Raw genomic sequence first — 18,182 nt, 5'->3', positions numbered from 1 at the left:
CCATACACATGGAATTTTGTTGCATAGCGTTCTGAGAAAATGAAACAGTAAATGGAAAGGGGCTTAGCATCCTGGACCTCTGCCACGGTCGGCCTTCCTATATGTGGTGTGTATGGCTGGGAGTGGTGACCACTCCAGTTCTGGAGTGAGTGTGGCTTATTTCCCATGTAGGTGAGATCAACAAGGAGGCGGTGGAGAAGTACTCACACCTCAATGTCGTGGGCATGGTGGGCTCCATTGACAATGACTTCTGTGGCACAGACATGACTATCGGCACGGACTCAGCCCTACACAGGATCATCGAGGTCATCGACGCCATCATGACAACTGCCCAGAGGTGTGGATACCACCGAGGCTCGGGTGGGATCCCCAGATGGGTGTCTCCATGCAAGTGTTGTCCCCTGAGTATTAGAAATCAATGCAAGAAAATTGTTCCTGGCATACCTTTCATTTTCAGCTTTAAGAGGTCTTCTCCCCCAACTCTGATTGTAAAAGAAAAATATGATATTGGAGAGAAATTAGAAAAAAGGAGACAAAGTGCTCATTATCTAAAGTTGTGCCCTCAGGTCTCCTGCAGGAATAGCAGAGAGTAAGCTGGACTTGGCCACGGGCCTGTTCGGGTGTGGGTGAGCTTGACCTCACTGTTGTTTCCCCAGCCTGCAGGCCTGCACAGTGCAGACAAAGCCATGGCATCTTCCCAGCTGTGCAGACTCAGGGCAGAGTCATTACTCAGGCCTCTCTGTGGCCCTCGAGTTTCTGAAGCCCTTTTCACGAAAACTGTGGAAAGAGTAAATGGAACCTGTCTCCCATTTTATGGGTGAGGAGCTGGAGACGGGAATGCCAAGGTGACTATCCCAGTCAGGTACCTGGAAAACCAGGGCCCCTGGGACACATGCCATCTCCATGTTCCCAGACTGCCCTTAGAATTTTCTGGTGACCAGAGTCACTGGGAACCGACCAAGCTGACCTTCTGTCCGTGTGCACTGCGGGATATTCCAGCCCATGGCTTAGGAGAGAAATAGCTGATTTTGCCAATAGAGCCATGTTTGTGGAAAGAGCATAGCCGAGTGTCCCAGAGTGGAAGTCTGTCCAGGGACACGCAAATGTGCTGTGAAAGTGTAACTGAAACGTGTGCTCAGTGCTGAATCCCCTTTGCCCACACGGTTTGAAATGCCATCAGGATAGTATTTGATGTTGTAGAAAATGGCCCTGTTCTGGAAGCTTAGGTGCCTGACCCACTATGCAGCCTTTTGTCTAGCGTGACTGTGACATCACGGCACTTTGCTTTTCTTCGGCTTCCACTGGTGGTCTTTTGCCTGCTCCTATTGGTGGTAAGGAGGTGTTTCCTTTCTCTCTTTTCCAGCCACCAGAGGACCTTTGTTCTCGAGGTTATGGGGAGACACTGCGGGTACGTACATGTAAACTGATAAGATGGAGGGGACCCTGGGCATGGCTGCCTGGAGAAGCCTGCACTACAGTGGAACGCTCCCAGGAAGGGCAGCTCCTGACGACCTGCCTGGCCTTAAGAAATCCTCGCTGTTTCCTGTAGGTACCTCGCCCTGGTGAGTGCCTTGGCCTGTGGGGCAGACTGGGTGTTCCTCCCAGAGTCTCCACCGGAGGAAGGATGGCAGGAAAACATGTGTGTCAAGCTGTCAGAGGTAATTTTACTCTTTCCCTGACCTGTGTGTGCTGCTCTGACCACAGTCCGTGACAGCTTTAGGATTTTCAGTTTGGACAGTTTTAAACAGGTGAAAACTTTCTGATTCCCAAGTTACTTCAGGCTTGTTCTGTAGGATCCACACATACTGGCTATTGCTGTGACTGTCCACTGCCCAGTGTTGCAAAGTAGTGTACCATAGACTCTCCTGAAGTGTTTGTTTTTCATGCAAAGCAGCAGTTACAGGTTTCAGCAGAGGAGGCACCATGAGACCATGGTGACCATGGTGATTTAAAGAGATCAGGGTAGGGGAGAAATCCATTTCCAGCTCTGTGTTCATCTAACAGTGTGAACAGATTTTGCCTCCAGTCTGAATCCCCCACAGCATAACAACGCTCTGTGACATCTTTCAGCCATGCTGTCCCCACCAGCTGGGCTTGCTGTCAGGCTGGAGCTTTCACTCCTTACGTGGGCACAGGCTTTCCCCTCCTCTGCGCTCTGGCGTGTTCGTGTCCCACACTGGATTACTAGAGTAGGCACAGTACCCTCTTGAAGGGCCTCTGATTAAGGCAGTCGAGGTCTCATTCAAACGGAGTGAGCTTCCAGGACAGAACTCCCAATGCCTGGTGAATTTCCTTCATTGTCATAAATTCCTATCACTAGCTGCAGGTGGGTAACAAAAGCATGTGGCATAGGCCAGATATAGTGGGATTCCATGCCCACACGTGCAGGGACACATGTGCAGTAAGACACTGTTATCACCTGCAGGGTATAGATTTGAAGAAAGGACTTCGGCCTACCAAATAAGCTAGCTGACCTAAACTCTTACTGTCATTCTGCTGTGCCTTTGTGGGAAGAATCATGCCTCTTTTGGAGGTTGGAGCTTTTAGCTGCAATAGGGCAGTGAATGTGGGACAAATATCACCACTAAAGTAATAAACATATTTCTTGGTTCTGACCTGGGGATGGGAGTCATCTTCCACCAGCAGCTGGCCATGTGGAGCGGGGTGCCTCCCATTAGACTGGTACTTCTGTGCAGCACCAAGGCTTCCATGCAACTCCCACCCCCTGGGATGCTGCTTCAGCTCCCCCCACCAGGGTGTGCCCAAGCCTGCTAGCCCCCTTCCTTCACCCCGTCGTCGCTGTCTCAGCCGAGGTCTGATGGCAGCCCCGGGACATGGACGTGCGGCCTGGTCGGAAGGTCAGCAGTAGGGTGAAGGGCTGACACAGTTATTGTTTTGGGCACTGATTCTCAGATTCGTCCACTGTTTCTCTAACTGTGGTCTTACCTGTAAACTTCCAGGGTCGGGCTTCATAAGCAGTGCTCAGTCAGACCAGAGGAAGGATATCGGAGCCCCCCATCAGCACTGGCAAAGTTAGGGACTGCACTGGTAGAGTTAGGGCTGACAGTTGAAATTCGTGTGGGAGCCCTCCATATCATTACATCTGTAATTAATGTTTGTTGCTCATTAATGTAGCACTCTTAAGAATTTTTCTATCTTGCTGGGTAAATTGGCCTGGGAAGCAGGCACAGAGCACTGCCCAGAATGACAGGTAGTTTGGTACAGAATCAGAAATGCCTCTCCGTGTATCTTGGCTCTGCCGCCCTTAGGGTGACTTTGGGTGAGTGACCTTGCCTCCTGTGTCCTGAGTTCCTCTCCATAATAGGGCTCTGAGGGTTCAGGGAAGGAATGAGCCAAGCCAGGGGAACCAGGAGACGGCCCACGAACAAAACAGGCGAGGGTGGCTTGTCTGCCCAGGTGGTGTGTGGGCAGCTCCATTGTTTTTAACCGCTCGGGAATATTATATGTTGCGGATGAAGCACAGCTACTCAGCCAATCCCACATTCATGGACATGTCATTTCTTCCTCTTCTGTTCTTTCAAATGATGATCAAGTAATTTACACCTTTCAGGAGATATTTCTGACCAGTAAGTTCTGAGTACAGCACATTTAACACCTGTGGCAATACCCCCACCAAACAGCCTCAGGATTGGTGACGCCCGGCTTGGAGTGGGGGGACCCTGTGGGAACACCCCCAGGTGGTGCCCTGTGGGCCACGGCAACCTCAGGCACTGCCCACCCTGGGCTCCTGGCCCTGCATGGCTCACCCAGCACTGGAGGGTCTGTCATGTGGGGTCTTTGGAGAACAGGTTTGCTGAGAGCGATTTCAGGGTGTGGTTAGCTGGCTGCCTGGGTCAGAACAGGGCCAGCCTGGCTCTCCTGGCTCTGTCCAGTTTTTTGTGCCCCTTCCTGCTGCCAAGCTGAAGGCAGTGTCATCTGGCACAACAGTGGGGAATGTGGCCTTTACCTAGGGGCAGGGTGGGGCAAGTCCCTGGAGGTGGCAGGAAGCTCTGACCCCTGGAGGAGGCTGGAGCTGGTTTGGTTCACCTTAGAGACTCCCCGGATGCTCCCGTCCTTGGGTCTCCCCACCCTCTGTGGGCAAAGGTCCGATGGCAGAGGAGCACTGCCAGTGTGGGGGCTGACATCTGCTCGGTTGGCTGCGGCGCTCGCTGTGCGTCTCAGGCCCTCCCTGCCCCCGGCCCAGCAGCCCTCCCCTTCCCACATCCCGAGGAGGCAGCACTGTGAGATGGGGCCAACATTACCACCTGGACAGAGGCCTGTTCATTTGGCAAACTACCCTGGTTTTGTGGCTAATGGGCCAGGAATTTGAGGCGTTTCATGATCTGTCTCCTTAGAACCGTGCCCGGAAAAAAAGACTGAACATCATCATTGTGGCTGAAGGAGCAATCGACACCCAAAATAGACCTATTACATCTGAGCAAATCAAGGAGGTGAGTGTGTCCGACCCTTTACCTCCCCTCGTCTACCTGGACACAGGTGAACTTGACTGGCTTGGGAACATCACATTGTTATTGGGAAGATATTTTTTGTTCTTCCTGATACCTAAAAACATTTTCACAGTACCTCATAACTTAATGGCATGAGAGTCAAGGGCTCCTCACTGGGGAGAGCTGGTGTTCACTGCGGGGCCTGCTCCCTGCGGCCCGGCTCCTACAGAGGAGCGAGAAGTGGGCAGGGCGGGATTGGCGGGGGCCAGCACCCTGAAAGTAGGAGGGCCAGCCCTGGTGGTGGAGCCTGGGGCTCAGAGAAATGTGCCTGCTGCGTGGAGCATCAGCTGCATCTGGTGAGGAAAGGTGCATCGTTGGACTTCAGTCACAGCCTTTCCCAACCCTGCAGAGGGCCCCCAGCAGCCTCCCTGTCCCAGGGCTTGGTCCATGGGTGATGGGACCGGACACCAGGCCCCCAGCCAGGCAGGTGACTGGGCACATTCCTGACAAAATTCTGGGGAGCCAGGCACTGAGGCAGGCAGATCAGGGTGGAGGGCTCGCCCTGTTGATCCCTGGGCCAGCTGTGCGCCCAGTATTCACTCACTGGAACACATCCACGACAGCTGTCATGATTTACAAGTATCAGGACAGAGGAAGATTTTCTTCCTGCTTAACCAAAGTTGGATCAGGAAGAGGGCCGTGGAACTCATAAAAAAACCCCATGACTTTTGAAGAGTCAGTGAAGCCTGGGGATGACAGGTGGCCTGTGTTCATATGCACCCAGCCTGAGGGCATGTCCTGCTTTTCTCATACAGCTACAGAAATTTAAGGTGATTCGGGGAAATGTTTACGTTTTTATAAAGTACTAAGGCTTTAAGTACAAGCTATGGAAACAGTATTTTTTTAAAAAAATCATGTTTCTTACTCATTTGCAAGGTAGAAGAGACAAAAATTATTACTTAATAAAACATTCTTCTTAAGAAACAAAAGTCCAGCTTGCCAGTAAACAACATTCTTTCAGGAAGAGACATTTAGAACCTAGAATATTTCTTCCGTGTATATCTGAAGAAAGTGTAGGGAGCCCTTTTCCCAGCTCCCATTCCATGTCCTCATAGTGTCCTGTTCTGTGTCTTGATGGAGGTATTTCCCTGCAGCTTGTGGTCACGCAGCTGGGGTATGACACACGGGTGACCATCCTTGGACATGTGCAGAGGGGTGGGACCCCGTCAGCCTTCGATAGGATTTTGGTGAGTGAGGGTGGGCGCTGTCGGCATCTTTGCCAGGAAAGGGGTGTTTCCATGCTTTGGGGGGACCCCACGTACTAGGAGGACTGGCCGTCCATTGAGTCGCCCTCCCAGTGAGAAGCCTCTGCCAGGGGCAGGCTGGCTTGACCTGAGAGGCTGGCAGCTGAGGTCTAACTGGGAGACTTGCTAGCCTGCCACAGTCTCAGGGCCCCAGCCCCACAGGTGCTGGGAACCCCATCCCACACGGGAAGCTGAGGGTGACGGGGTCTCCAGGAATGTAACACCTGGAAGGTGGAAAAGGTGGTGTTCTGGGTGTAGACAGAGACAGACCTGGGCAGTGGAGTCCAGCTCCTGGCTGCTAACCCCCTAAGCAGCATCCAGGCAGGGCGTGCAGGGGAAGGTCAGAGCTGGGCTGGATGTAAGTGGAAGGGCTGCGCCTCGTTTGGGAGAGCAGGTGGGGAGCTGGGCAAGTTTAGGGCAGGACTTGCCCATCCTGGGTGGGGCAGGGCCCCTGCTTGTGGACACCCCTGCTGGGAGGGCTGCCTTTACCGTTCTGATGTTGTTCCCAGGCCAGTCGCATGGGGGTGGAGGCCGTCGTCGCCCTTCTCCAGGCCACCCCAGAGACCCCGGCCTGTGTTGTGTCACTAAATGGGAACCAAGCCGTGCGCCTGCCCCTGGTGGAGTGTGTGCAAATGGTGAGCCCCAGGCTAGTGCCTGGTTCTTTTGTCTGCAGCTGATGAGATGAACACGAAGTTAGTGGACCTTTCCTGGGACACAAGGAGCTGCCTGTGGGAGAGGCTGCAGGCTCTGACACGGAGTCTGACTTCTGTTCTTAATTCTAAGTTAACATCTCTGTGGCATGTAGTGGGACCTCCCCTAACAATGGGTCTAGTCTAGGTGGGGAGTATGCTTGGAGGATCTGTGTGTATCCTTAACAAGTCACAGAGGACGTGCAGGAAATGGCTCAGTGAGGGACCTAGGGCCTCTTGGGGTGAGGTGGAGCATGGCCCTCCTGTGCTTGAGGATGCCCAGATCTGTGATGTGACACCATGATGGCCAATCCAGTGAGTGACGTTCTGATGCGCATCTGCCACCTCCTGGCCCAGAGTGTACACCAGAGGACTTGGTAAAATGGTCACACTTTTCCAGGCAGTTACTGCATTAGAAATCATTATTTTTTTATTTCCCAAAGCCTACCCATGACTGTCACGTTTTTTGGCCTTTCCAGCAGCTCTGAGCTGTATGTATATACTCCATAGACAGAAGAGACCAAGATAAAGGACCCCGTCACCCTTAGGAAGACATTTCCAGAACCTGTGGGAGGGAATAAGGCTTGTGTGTGTGTGTGTATATGTGTGTGTTCTTGCATGTGTGTATATGTGTATGAGTGTGTTTGTGCAGGTGTGTATACATTTGTGTATGTGCACGTTTGCATGTGTATACATGTGTGCATGTACATTGCATTACATGTGTGTATACATGTGTCTATACATGTGTGTGCTTGCATTTGTATACATGTGCATGTTTGGCTGTATATATGTGTGTGTACTTGTATATGTGTGCATGTGTGTCTATGTGTGTATGTGCGTGTGAGTGCCTGCCACCTGCTGGGCATTTTACTTAGGGTGTATAACCACAGATGGAGTTGGAGGGAATGGTGTTGCTTCAGCTGCTCAAGAGAGGAGTGATACGGGGTCACGGTCGCTTACCAGGCTCCATAGCTGAGGTCGCTTACCAGGCTCCATAGCTGAGGGCAGAGACCTTAGCACAGTGCCCCAGCCACCCTCCGCCTATGATCCCAGACCTCAAACCGAAGGCCCATTCAGTCCTTCAGCCCTAGAGAGAAGCCCTTACGGTTTGCTTTGTCCTCACTGGAATCAAATGGGGTGTCCCCCTGAATCTCGTCTGAGAGACTTCCTTCCACCTGGCTTTGCTCTCATGCAGTGAAGCCCCTAGACCTTCAGGACCCCTGCCCAGGCATTCCCCTGCAGCCTGCAGCTGGGCAGTACCTCACCCCGGGGTGTACCCCTCGCCACATGCTGTACTGGCTCTGACATGGTCCTTCCTCCCATTTCTTTGAAGACCCAGGATGTGCAGAAAGCCATGGATGAGAGGAGGTTTAAGGAGGCCGTGCGACTCCGTGGAAGGTGACTTCCAGGGCCTGTTTATGGGGCTGCCCTTGGGCTGATGGCTCAGCAGGTGCTCAGAGGCTGTGCATCTTCTCCCTGGTCTACAGGGACACCTACAAAGGCTTACCAGGTGCCCTTCCTTCTGTGACAGGGCCCTGTGACTGGGGTAAAGGGGGAGCATTGTTTATTTTTGGCAGGACAGGGGTTGTTCAGAGCCAGTGGGGTTGAGGTAGAAAGTGACATGTGGCTGGTATTTTGAGAAGGAACCATGAGGCATAGGAAGTCCTTACAGAGCACCTGTCCTACAAAACTGGACAGCACTGGCCACCTGGCTTTGTGGGTGTGGGGCAGTGCCAGCCTGTCATTGCCCTGGGGGCCCAGGGACCCTCTCCTGCAGGCCCTCTCCCCCTCCCTGCTCCCTGGGCCTTTTCCCCCTCCCTGTACCACGCCCAGTAGCCCAGTCCTGGGCCCAGCACCACCTTTTTCCCCAGGAGCTTTGAGGGCAACCTGAACACCTATAAGCGCCTCGCCATCAAGCTGCCAGATGATCAGATCCCAAAGGTAGGTGACTCTGCTTATCAGCTCCAGGAGGTCCTGTGACCCTTCCCCTGGCCTGCTGCTGGTACCCAAGCTGCTGTGGGTGTCTGAGCTTCTGGGACCAGCACCCCGGGAGACTGCCCTGGATGGGCGAGGGTGCCAGCAGGTCACCCTGTGGCCCCTCTTGCAGAGCAACTGCAACGTGGGCATCATCAATGTGGGCGCGCCAGCCGCCGGGATGAATGCAGCTGTGCGCTCAGCTGTGCGGGTGGGCATCGCAGATGGACACAAGATGTTCGCCATCTACGACGGCTTCGAGGGCTTCGCCAAGGGTCAGGTGGGTCCCTCCTGCTGAGGCTTGACATCTAGGGCTGTGCCACACGGTAACCACAGCAACTGCTCTCTGGCCTTCAGCAGAAGGGGCTGAGTCGTGGTGGAGGTGCAGGGCACCAGGCGGTACTGGGAAGCACTCACCTGAACGAAAGCTTCAGTGGGAAAGTTGGCCCCTTCCAGTGCTGTCATGAGCCTGTTCCCATGGGATTGGCATATTAAACCATTTATATCTCAGAGTGATCTGAGCCATATGTCCATTTCCTTACAAGAAAACTGGGGCACAGAGACATTAGCTTGACCAAGGTCACAGGGCATAGTCTTTGCCACCAGGGCTGAGCCGAGCATGCCCTCCTCCGTGTGTTTACTCCCCCGATTAGTGTTCACTGTGGCAGAAAGCAGACAGAGCTCGTGCCTCAGTGGAGTTCTAGGGAGGGAGCCGTGCAGCTCCCCCCAACCTGGGGAGCCTGTGGCTGTTCTAAGACCATCGTCTCAGCAGTCGCCATGTAAGTGACTCCCTGACACTTTCACACCGAGATGTGCAGCCTGGAGGCAGACATCCAAATCCCCTTACGTGTCACCTCAGCCATTCCTTTTTGTGTCTGCACATTAGATAAAACAAATCAGCTGGGCCGATGTTGGAGGTTGGACCGGCCAAGGAGGCTCCATTCTTGGGACAAAACGGTAATTTCCCAGGCTTGATTCCAACCTGCCCTTAGGAGGAAGGGGAAGCCACGTTCCGTAAAAGTGGCCAGTGCAGATGGTAGCTGCTCCTCTCCTGGAGATCTGGCCGAGGAAGCTGGTGCTGGCTCATGTCCCAGGTCCTCCCTGCACGGGTCCGTTGAGATGTGCCCTTGCAGAGACTAGCGGAAACTGGGACCTGCCTCCCCCACCCGCTCCTCCTTCCCCTGGTTGGAAGAGCCCAGCAGGGCCTGGCTAGTTCCCAGAACAGCTCGCTGCCCCCTCCTACCGAGCCCTCACGTTGGCGGTGTCCTGGCCAGTGAAGCGCTGCTCAGAAGCAGGCACCATCGTCACCTGGGCCACACTGGCATGGCTCTGCGGTGAGCCAGGGGGCTGGTTGGCAGCTTTACCCTGGATGCTGGGAGGGGCCTCGAGGTCCATGTCACCTGCACTTGTTTGCTTGGCCCACCCAGGCCCAAGTGCTTTTGCTGTACGACTTACAAATCTACAAAAGTATAAACACTTTACTTCCCCGAGTCAGCACAGAAGAAAGATTAGGGGCAGTGTTGGGTGGCTGGCCACCTGTCATTTGCCCAATTGTACATGTTGGCCACATGGTTCAAAATGTGATAAAACAGGGAGAGAACAGCCAGTGTGAGTGGATGTCACGTTAAGTGCGATTAGACTGGATCAGTGTACATACAGGACTTGAAAACCAGAAGCTTCCATTCACACAATACTGTGAATATCCGCAAGCTTTAATGAGGCCATGGGGGTTCTTCTGAAGTCAAGGTATTGGATAGCTGAAAGACCTCTTCCAGTTTTCTCCCAAATATGCTGTCGTTCTGACTCCCAGCACCAGCACGCGGGTCCGGGCCCTGCTGTCCTTGGGGCCGGTCTCCTCTTGCTGCCCTCAGGGTCTGGCTTGGCAGAGGAGGCATTTTGGCGCTGCGTGGGGTCTGACCTGTCTCTGTTTGAACTGTGCCAGCACGCTGCCAGGGAAGTACCTGCAGGAAATCGCTGCGCAGATGAGAGCCCACAGCCTCAACGCACTGCTCATCATCGGCGGGTTTGAGGTATGTGTGGGCCCTGGTCTCCCGTTGGCCCCTACGGCTGTGGGTGACCCATGCTGGCTCCCATCAACTGAGGCACCATTTGCAGGCCTCCAGGCCCGTTGCCACAGGTAACTGTGCTGCAGAGAATAACAGGTGGAGGATGTGGCAGGAGCCTCGCCCTGCACCTATGATGCCACTTTCTCGGGAAGCAAAAGATGACTTCTTAGCTGGGGTTCATCTGTTCAGTGAGGTCTGATGTATCTCAAGTCTGTAGGTGATTATGTGGTCATATAATTTTTTTTTAAATCACATATTGACTGTAGACCTTAATTTTTTATATTCCACTAGTCTCAGTCCTCTGATGACCTTCCAATGCAAGAACTTCAAGTAGACTCTTGCCCATAAGAGTATCTCACTTCTACATAGTGTTGTCCCGTTGGTCCTTTTGTTCCTGGCAAGTGGCTGGCCCTCTCTGTGTCCCTTGGAAGCCCCTGTGCACCCCCTCTGCCCCCATAACTGCACACACTTGTCCAACAGGCCTACCTGGGGCTGCTGGAACTCTCCAAGGCCCGGGAGAAGCAAGAGGAGTTGTGTGTCCCCATGGTTATGGTTCCCGCCACGGTGTCCAACAACGTGCCGGGGTCCGATTTCAGCATTGGCGCCGATACCGCTCTGAACACTATCACTGACGTAAGTCTGTGTGGCCAACAAAGCAGGTAACGCAGATGCTACTCCAGAGGGCACCTGGCCCACTTTTATCTGCTAGTGTACTAGAGACCAGAGGGAGACCCGGGTTGGTTTGCTTGTTCATATTCAGAAAGTCTGACAGTCTCTGACCCAGCTCCCAGAGCTCTTCACCGCCTCATCTGCTGTGGGCTGCCAGGGTGACATGTCACTGCTGAAGCTCCTGAAGGGACAGCATCTGTAGCTCAGGTTGCTGTCGGCCACAGCGTTCTCTGATTTGGGCAGTCATTAAAATTAGTGTTTTGTTTTGTTTTGTTTTTGGCTGAGCCAAATTTACCTGAAGACCATGACACCTTACTCTAAGTAAACCCTGGGTCCTGTGACCCTGCTTTGGTGTTTGAGGGCAAGGCCTCGGCTAGTGCTTTGTGACTGAATCTGCCTTGCATATTCCCTATGCTTTTGACTGTGGCCATCAGCATCATCGTCCCCTTTGTAAATTGAGGATAAGTTACATCTGAAATAGTATTGATGCTGTTATAGGTTTTCTTTTGCCATAAAGCAATAACAATACGTAGAAAATGTCTTTATTATCATGATTGTTAATCACACATGAGAAATCACGTGGGAGTTTGGAGGTCAGTATCTAACATAGAATGCATTTCTCTTTTGAAAATTAGGGCTCTAACATTTTTTCAATGAATTTTCAAGTTTTACTTTCCATGTGAGATGCAGGTCTCATGACTGTTTTCTAAGATTCTTTTCCTATGCCTGTGGCATCAAGTGGTTTCTAGTGCTGGCAGATAAAAGAAATGCTTTTACAGTAAAATTGCAACAGTAAGCAATGCTTAGCCCTCGTTTCTTACCTTTCCAAGCTGCTTAATCTCTCCGCAATTCCTTTACTACCTGCCCTGCCCAGTGTCCCCATCCTGGAGCGCCCTTCCCTGCTCCACTAACCTCTGCCAGGCCGTGGCTGCTGCTGTCCTGGTGACTGTCGCCCCTGCTTTTGCTGCTCTGGGACTGATCCAGCTCCTGATTGATCTTCGGCTGTGAGTTGAAAGCCACTGTCTGTCTCCAAATGAACTTCATCACTTTCTTACTGCTCTTTCCCTGCCTTGGCTGGATTTGGAATCTGCTTACACTGAGCTTGCTATAGAAGCAACTAGAAGTTCATTTTTCCTGTTACTGATTAGACACTCTCCTGGATGGGTGGGTTTGAAAGTTGCCGTCTGCAGGGTCTGGTCAAAGCGGGTGTTGGTCTCCTTATGGTATTTGATTAGTACTTCCAGGCACGAAGATGAGAATCCCCTATTTTATAATTCTAAGCTTCTCTGCTACCAGAATTTTTTTTCCTAGATTAAAAGTTTAGTACATGTTTGCTGAACATTTGAAAGCCATAATATATAAGGAAGACTGTAAATTATCTATCCCACTTACCTTAGAGGTACTTTGAGGTTTATTATATAGTCTTTTACATTTGCTTTTTCATTTGAGCTTCTGAGAGCCAGGTTAATCAGATGTAAAGTAGTTTTTCGTTTGCCCAGTGCCAGGCTGCTCTTAGAGGGGTAGACGTGAGCTCTGAGGCTCTGAGCAGCAGGTGATCTTGGTGGCTCCATGGTCCTGGTCCTGGATTGTGGTTGGTGGCCAGCAGGGTGGTCAGGGTGATTTGAGAGTGTGACATCTGCTCTGGGCCCACTCAGTGTGTCCTGTAATCCTGAAGCTGTCCAGATGAAGTACAGGTGTGGCATGTTTAAATGGCATGTGGAAATGTCTTCTAAAGCCAAACTGAAATGGAATCTTTTAGGAGGTTTGGCTGGGCTGGGAAGTAGCAGGCAGGACACGTGCTGGGGGGCATCTGGTGCGATGAGGCATGGGCGCCCCGTGTCCTTCCCAGTCTACTCTGTAGGATCCCAGGAGAGCTGGGATCTGAGGACCAGAGCGAGTTTGGCTGCCCGCGGGCCTGGAGCATGGGGGCCACATCCTCGGTATCTTGGCCACTGCCTGGCTCCTTTTGTTCAGAGGGCTGGGTGAGTCTCACCTGGTGATGGTTCTGCTCCGGGGAGATCTGTAGTGTCTAGGGATGCTGGGCATTGGGTGCCACTGGCATCTAATGGGGTGGCCCAGGTGCTGCTGATCCTCCAATGTCAGGATGGCCACACAACAGGGAGGCCCCAGCCCAGAGCATCCACAGTGCCGGGCTGGCAGCCCTGAGATGGTCTGCTGTCACCTGTCATTTTCTTCAGCCATTTAATCATTGTCCCCACCCTCATCCCCTCCTTGCCAACATTCATGCATCCCTTACAGAGGCATCACTGGAAAGTCCTCAGCATTTATTTTTTATTTATTTATATTTTTTTTATTAAGGTATGATTGATACACACTCTTATGAAGGTTTCACATGAAAAAACAATGTGGTTACATTTACCCATATTATCAAGTCTCCACCCATAACCCAATGCAGTCACTGTCCATCAATGTGACAAGTTGCCAGAGATCCACTATGTCCCTTCTCTGTGATACACTGTTCTCCCCGTGATCCCCCACACCAGGTATACTAAACATAATACCCCTCAGTCCCCTTCTCCCTCCCTTCCCACCCACCCTCCCACACCCCTCCCCTTTGGTAACCACTAGTTCCTTCTTGGAATCTTTGAGTCTGCTACCATTTTGTTCCTTCAGTTTTGCTTCATTGTTACACTCCACAAATGAGGGAAATCATTTGGCAGTTGTCTGTATCTACCTGGCTTATTTCATTGAGCATAATGTCCTCCAGTTCCATCCATGTTGTTGCAAATGGTAGGATTTGTTTCTTTCTTATGGCTGAATAGTATTCCATTGTGTATATGTACCACATCTTCTTTATCCATTCATCTACAGATGGACACTTAGGTTGCTTCCATATCTTGGCTATTGTAAAAAGTGCTGCGATAAACATAGGGTTGCATATGTCTTTTTGAATCTGAGAAGTTGTGTTCTTTGGGTATATTCCAAGGAGAAGTCCTCAGCATTTATTGCATTACAGAGGTTATAGGGTCTCCAGGCAGAGTGAGTCTGGTGCCTCTGAGCAGGCTTTTGGGAAGTGGTCCTGTTGTACTGAGGGCTTCCTGGTAGGCCGCTCTTCACGCTTATATCTGGCAGCTATTTTATTCTGGTCAGAACCACACTGAAGAGGGCCAGGCACCACACTGCCTCTGAATGCTTTTTCATTTGTGGCCACAGCCCTGCTGGCACCTTGAATTCTGTTAGAGAAACAGGATGCCTGGCTTATTGCCTCACTCCACCTGTTCTTCTCCCGGTGTGGCCAGTCAGAAGCACAGAGCTTGGCCAGGCTGCTGGGTTCAGGGGTGCTTCAAGGCAGGCCCCGGCCAGCTGCGGTGCATGGAAGCAGAGCATGGGACCCCATGGAGAGCCTGGGAGTTACACAGCTGCCAGCAGATGGGGAGGCGCTGACGCCCTCCTGGCACCTCAGGGGCCCATGGCACCAGGCACAGCCTTTCTAATGCTGCAGCTCTCAGCGTTCCTGCTGGAGCATCATGGGGGACAGTGGGCCTCTCCTAACAGTGGTATCGCAGGCTCACACTGTGAGCTCGGCTGGCAGGCATCCTGGGGGCTCCGAGGTAGCTCTGAGGTGGACTGGGCCCTAAAGGCAGGATCTGCATGGGTGGGCTGCAGTGAGTGGCCCCACCATCCTGCCAGCTGCCCTGGACTAAGGCAGCAGGCCCACCACCCTCATGTCCCAGGCCACTGCCCTGAACCCGGCCTGCGCACAGGCCCTCTTTGGTGCCCTCCTCCTGCACAGCATCCGCTTACCGCTGATGGTTATCAGCACACCTGGTTGGGACCCATGGGTTGGGGATGTGGATGAGGGGCCTGTGCCTGCTAACGTGCTGTCTGGCACTGAGGCAGTTGATCCCCACCTCTGCCAGCACATGGGGACAGCTTGTTCTTGTGATCTCAGAGCCAAAGAGCTTCACCTGGGAATCTATTCCAAAGCCTGGCTCCTGTGGGCTGCTCTGAGGATGGCCCCGAGAGGGCGGTGGGGCGGTGCCCTGGCAGAGCAGAGGCACCCGGCAGGCACCTGAGTTCTGGCTGCAAGCCTCCCTCCAGTTTGCCAGGTGTGGTGCCTGCATAGGGATACAGGCCATTGGATGGGTCCTAGTGGGCAAGGCCCTGTGCCCCACTTAGTAGGGAAAGTCATCACCAAACTAGCATCCCTCACCTGCTCTGAGACGCCAACAGAGTGGCTCTTTGTTCCCACTGACACCAGGCCATCCCCGTGCTTTGCTGCCCACCTGCTCATGGCCCACTGTGCGCTGGCAGGGAACCCTCCCTGCAGGCCTGCCCAGTCAGAGTCCCTCCCCATCCCTCAACCAGGGCTAACCTGGCGCCCCCAGGCCTGCTGACCCTGGGCTCCGCATAGTTGGAGCTCACCATCCTGCACATCAGGCTAACTGGATGCCCCTAGGCACGTTAACCAACACAAAAAGCTGGCAGGGCCACTGGCCCTAGGCCTGTCGCCTTCCCCACTGTGTCCTACCTGGTGATGTGGGTCAGGTGGCAGGCCACCTACTGACTAACAGCACTGCTGCTCCAGGCTTTTGAGGGCTTGTTCATATTCGCTGAGGCGCGCAACACCTACCAGGAGTTTTGTGTCCCCATTTGCATCCTGCCTGCCACCATTAGCAACAACATCTCAGGCACGGAGCTGAGCATGGGCTCAGACACTGTCCTGAGCATGATTGTGGAGGTAAGAGCCGCTGGGCCCTGCCAGCCTGCCCGCACTCAGAATGAGGACTATGTGCCTCTCCCTTGTGGATGGTCAGATCTTACTTTCTGCACTGCACAACAGGCCATCTGTCCCCGCTATAGGCTGTACTCCCTCTGCGAACTCTGGTGGAGCGTGTTTGCAGGGCTTGGGGAGAGTGGGGGCTCAGGGGAGGAGCATTGCTGGTCAGTACCATGCCGGCAAGAAGCCAGAGACACGCCGCTGCCAGCTGGGGTGGGAGGGAACGTCCCAGAAGGGAGCCGGGCTATCTATACCTGGGACACGTGTTCCTCCCTGCAACCCAGAAGCCTGCGCAGCTGAATCCTGTTGCTCAGGGGCTCCCAGCAACTGCTCTACCATGAGGGTCCTGTAGCCACCTGGGCCAACCTGTCTGACCTGTGTAGTTGTTCGGGGTGATGCTTGACTTATGATGGCCCCAGTGGCCTGCTGCCGTGGGCCTGGAGGAAGGGCAAGGAGGCTGCATGGCACATGCCATGCTCCATCCCACTGCTGGGACCTGGCCCATGTGCAGAGCACTCACTGCCAGGCAGGTGTTCCCCTGGCACAGCACCCCAGGCCCCACGAGATGGCAGCATGGGGCCAGGCTGGTTGTGGTGGGCTTTCCTGGCTGTGGCTGCCCTGGGCTACCCGGCTCATCCCTCGCTGCATTTGCTGCTGGAGGGTGGGCTTGTTCTTCCTGAGCTGCCTGAGACCTCCCTGGGGCTCAGTCCCAGGTCAGAGGCTCCAAGGGCCCTGCACTCGCCCTCAGGGTGTCTGGTTCTGTGCATGTTAAGTACAAGGCAGGCTGCGCAATTAGCTGAACCCCAGTGGAGGGCACTATCTGATCTGCAGATTAGACATTTTCCCCAGGAAAGGACATATGCCAGGCCAGGCATAGGGAGGCAGACAGAGGCCCATGTTAGTGTCCTTTACCATTGTGACAAATCACTGCTAACTTGGGGCCTTGGAAGACACACGCCTAGTCTGTCCTGGAGGCCACAGGTCTGAGATCAGCTTCGTTGGTGGCAGTTGTGGTTGGCAGGCCCACCCTCCCTCTTGGTCTCCAGCTCCTGGAGCCGCCCTCCGTGCATGTGCTGCCTGGTGCCTTCCTCATTTCAAAGCCCCTGTGGGCAGCATCTTGCTCTGGTGCTATGTGGCCTCTGTCATTGGATCAAAGCCCCTCTCCCTCTTACAAGGATGCTCTGATGACATTTTGGCTCTGCCAGGTGATCAAGGGCAATATACCTTCTCAAGAGCCTAGATTAAAGTACCACATAAGTGACGTTGGCAGGTCCTAGGCATTAGGCCTGTAATGTCGGTGGGGGCCACCCAGGCCCCTGCCCCAGTGCTATATGTGTGGAGGCCATGCTGAGATGGGACTGGCACTTCCTGGGAGCAGGACAGCCAGGAGTGGAGGCCAGAAGCATAGGTGGGCCTACAGGGCCTGGTCAGGCTGAGTGTGCTGGGGCAGAACCTGGGCAGGGGCAGGGCTGGGCCCAGAGGGCGTTCGTCAGCCTGGACCGGGGCTGGGAGTGGGTAGGTTGGGTTTCTTGTTCTCTTCAAGCTTGGGTCCCACAGGGGGCCAGTGGCAGCCGGCTCCCAAGAGACCCACTGAGGGGTGAGCAGGGGTTCCTGATGCAATGGGACATTTAGGATAGACTGAGGATGACCAACACCCAGGTACTTTTCAGAAGAAAACAAACTCCTGCTGGTGAGCCATGGACAGTAGGGGCTGCAGCAGGCAGGCTGAGCTGCCCACCTGCCCACCCTGCAGAGGTAGGCTCTCGGCCCTCTGCTGGCCCTGCCTGGGAATGACCCCTGTTCTCTCTGACCAGACATGCGACCGCATCAAGCAGTCAGCCAGCGGGACCAAGCGCCGTGTGTTCATCATCGAGACCATGGGGGGCTATTGTGGCTACCTGGCCAACATGGGGGGGCTCGCCGCTGGAGCTGATGCTGCCTACATCTTTGAAGAGCCCTTTGACATCAGAGACCTGCAGGTATGTGGGCCTGGGGGGCATCTCGCCCTAGAGCTCGCTCAGAGCTGCCACCTGTCTCACTACCCAGTGGCGGGGCACCAACAAAGTGCCAGGCCCATGCACATCTGGGGACCCCCTCTCCCCCGGGCCTATGCATTTGCTAGACAGGGTACCCTCTATCCATGGAGCATGGACATAGGCCAGCGCCTCATTCCCCTCCACATGCTGGTCCATCCTGCCTCTTAAACTAGCATCTGCCAAGTGGCTGGTGGTTTCCGTAGGCAGGCAGCGGCCATGCAGGGAGGATGTGTCCGTGTTCGTGGGATCTGGCAC

The 18,182-nt window shown here is 53.8% G+C and overlaps 1 protein-coding gene across 1 annotated transcript in view; it reads left to right on the top strand.

Moving 5' to 3' along the window:
• PFKP (phosphofructokinase, platelet) overlaps nucleotides 1-18,182 on the top strand; it is a 48,162-nt gene that overhangs the window by 23,956 nt on the left and 6,024 nt on the right. The window contains exons 5-17 of the mRNA XM_073229477.1: nucleotides 172-337; nucleotides 1,364-1,408; nucleotides 1,550-1,658; nucleotides 4,356-4,451; nucleotides 5,603-5,695; nucleotides 6,262-6,387; nucleotides 7,775-7,839; nucleotides 8,313-8,382; nucleotides 8,549-8,695; nucleotides 9,302-9,372; nucleotides 10,358-10,445; nucleotides 10,962-11,114; nucleotides 17,706-17,870. Coding sequence (XP_073085578.1) covers nucleotides 172-337; nucleotides 1,364-1,408; nucleotides 1,550-1,658; nucleotides 4,356-4,451; nucleotides 5,603-5,695; nucleotides 6,262-6,387; nucleotides 7,775-7,839; nucleotides 8,313-8,382; nucleotides 8,549-8,695; nucleotides 9,302-9,372; nucleotides 10,358-10,445; nucleotides 10,962-11,114; nucleotides 17,706-17,870 — 1,394 coding nt within the window. The remainder of the gene's footprint in view (nucleotides 1-171; nucleotides 338-1,363; nucleotides 1,409-1,549; nucleotides 1,659-4,355; nucleotides 4,452-5,602; nucleotides 5,696-6,261; nucleotides 6,388-7,774; nucleotides 7,840-8,312; nucleotides 8,383-8,548; nucleotides 8,696-9,301; nucleotides 9,373-10,357; nucleotides 10,446-10,961; nucleotides 11,115-17,705; nucleotides 17,871-18,182) is intronic.

Source organism: Manis javanica, chromosome 2 (genome assembly GCF_040802235.1).
Source record: "Manis javanica isolate MJ-LG chromosome 2, MJ_LKY, whole genome shotgun sequence".
In the NCBI taxonomy this organism is placed as follows: Eukaryota; Metazoa; Chordata; class Mammalia; order Pholidota; family Manidae; genus Manis; species Manis javanica.
The sequence above is the reverse complement of the archived record's forward strand: the minus strand, read 5'-3'. Positions and strand labels throughout refer to the sequence as shown.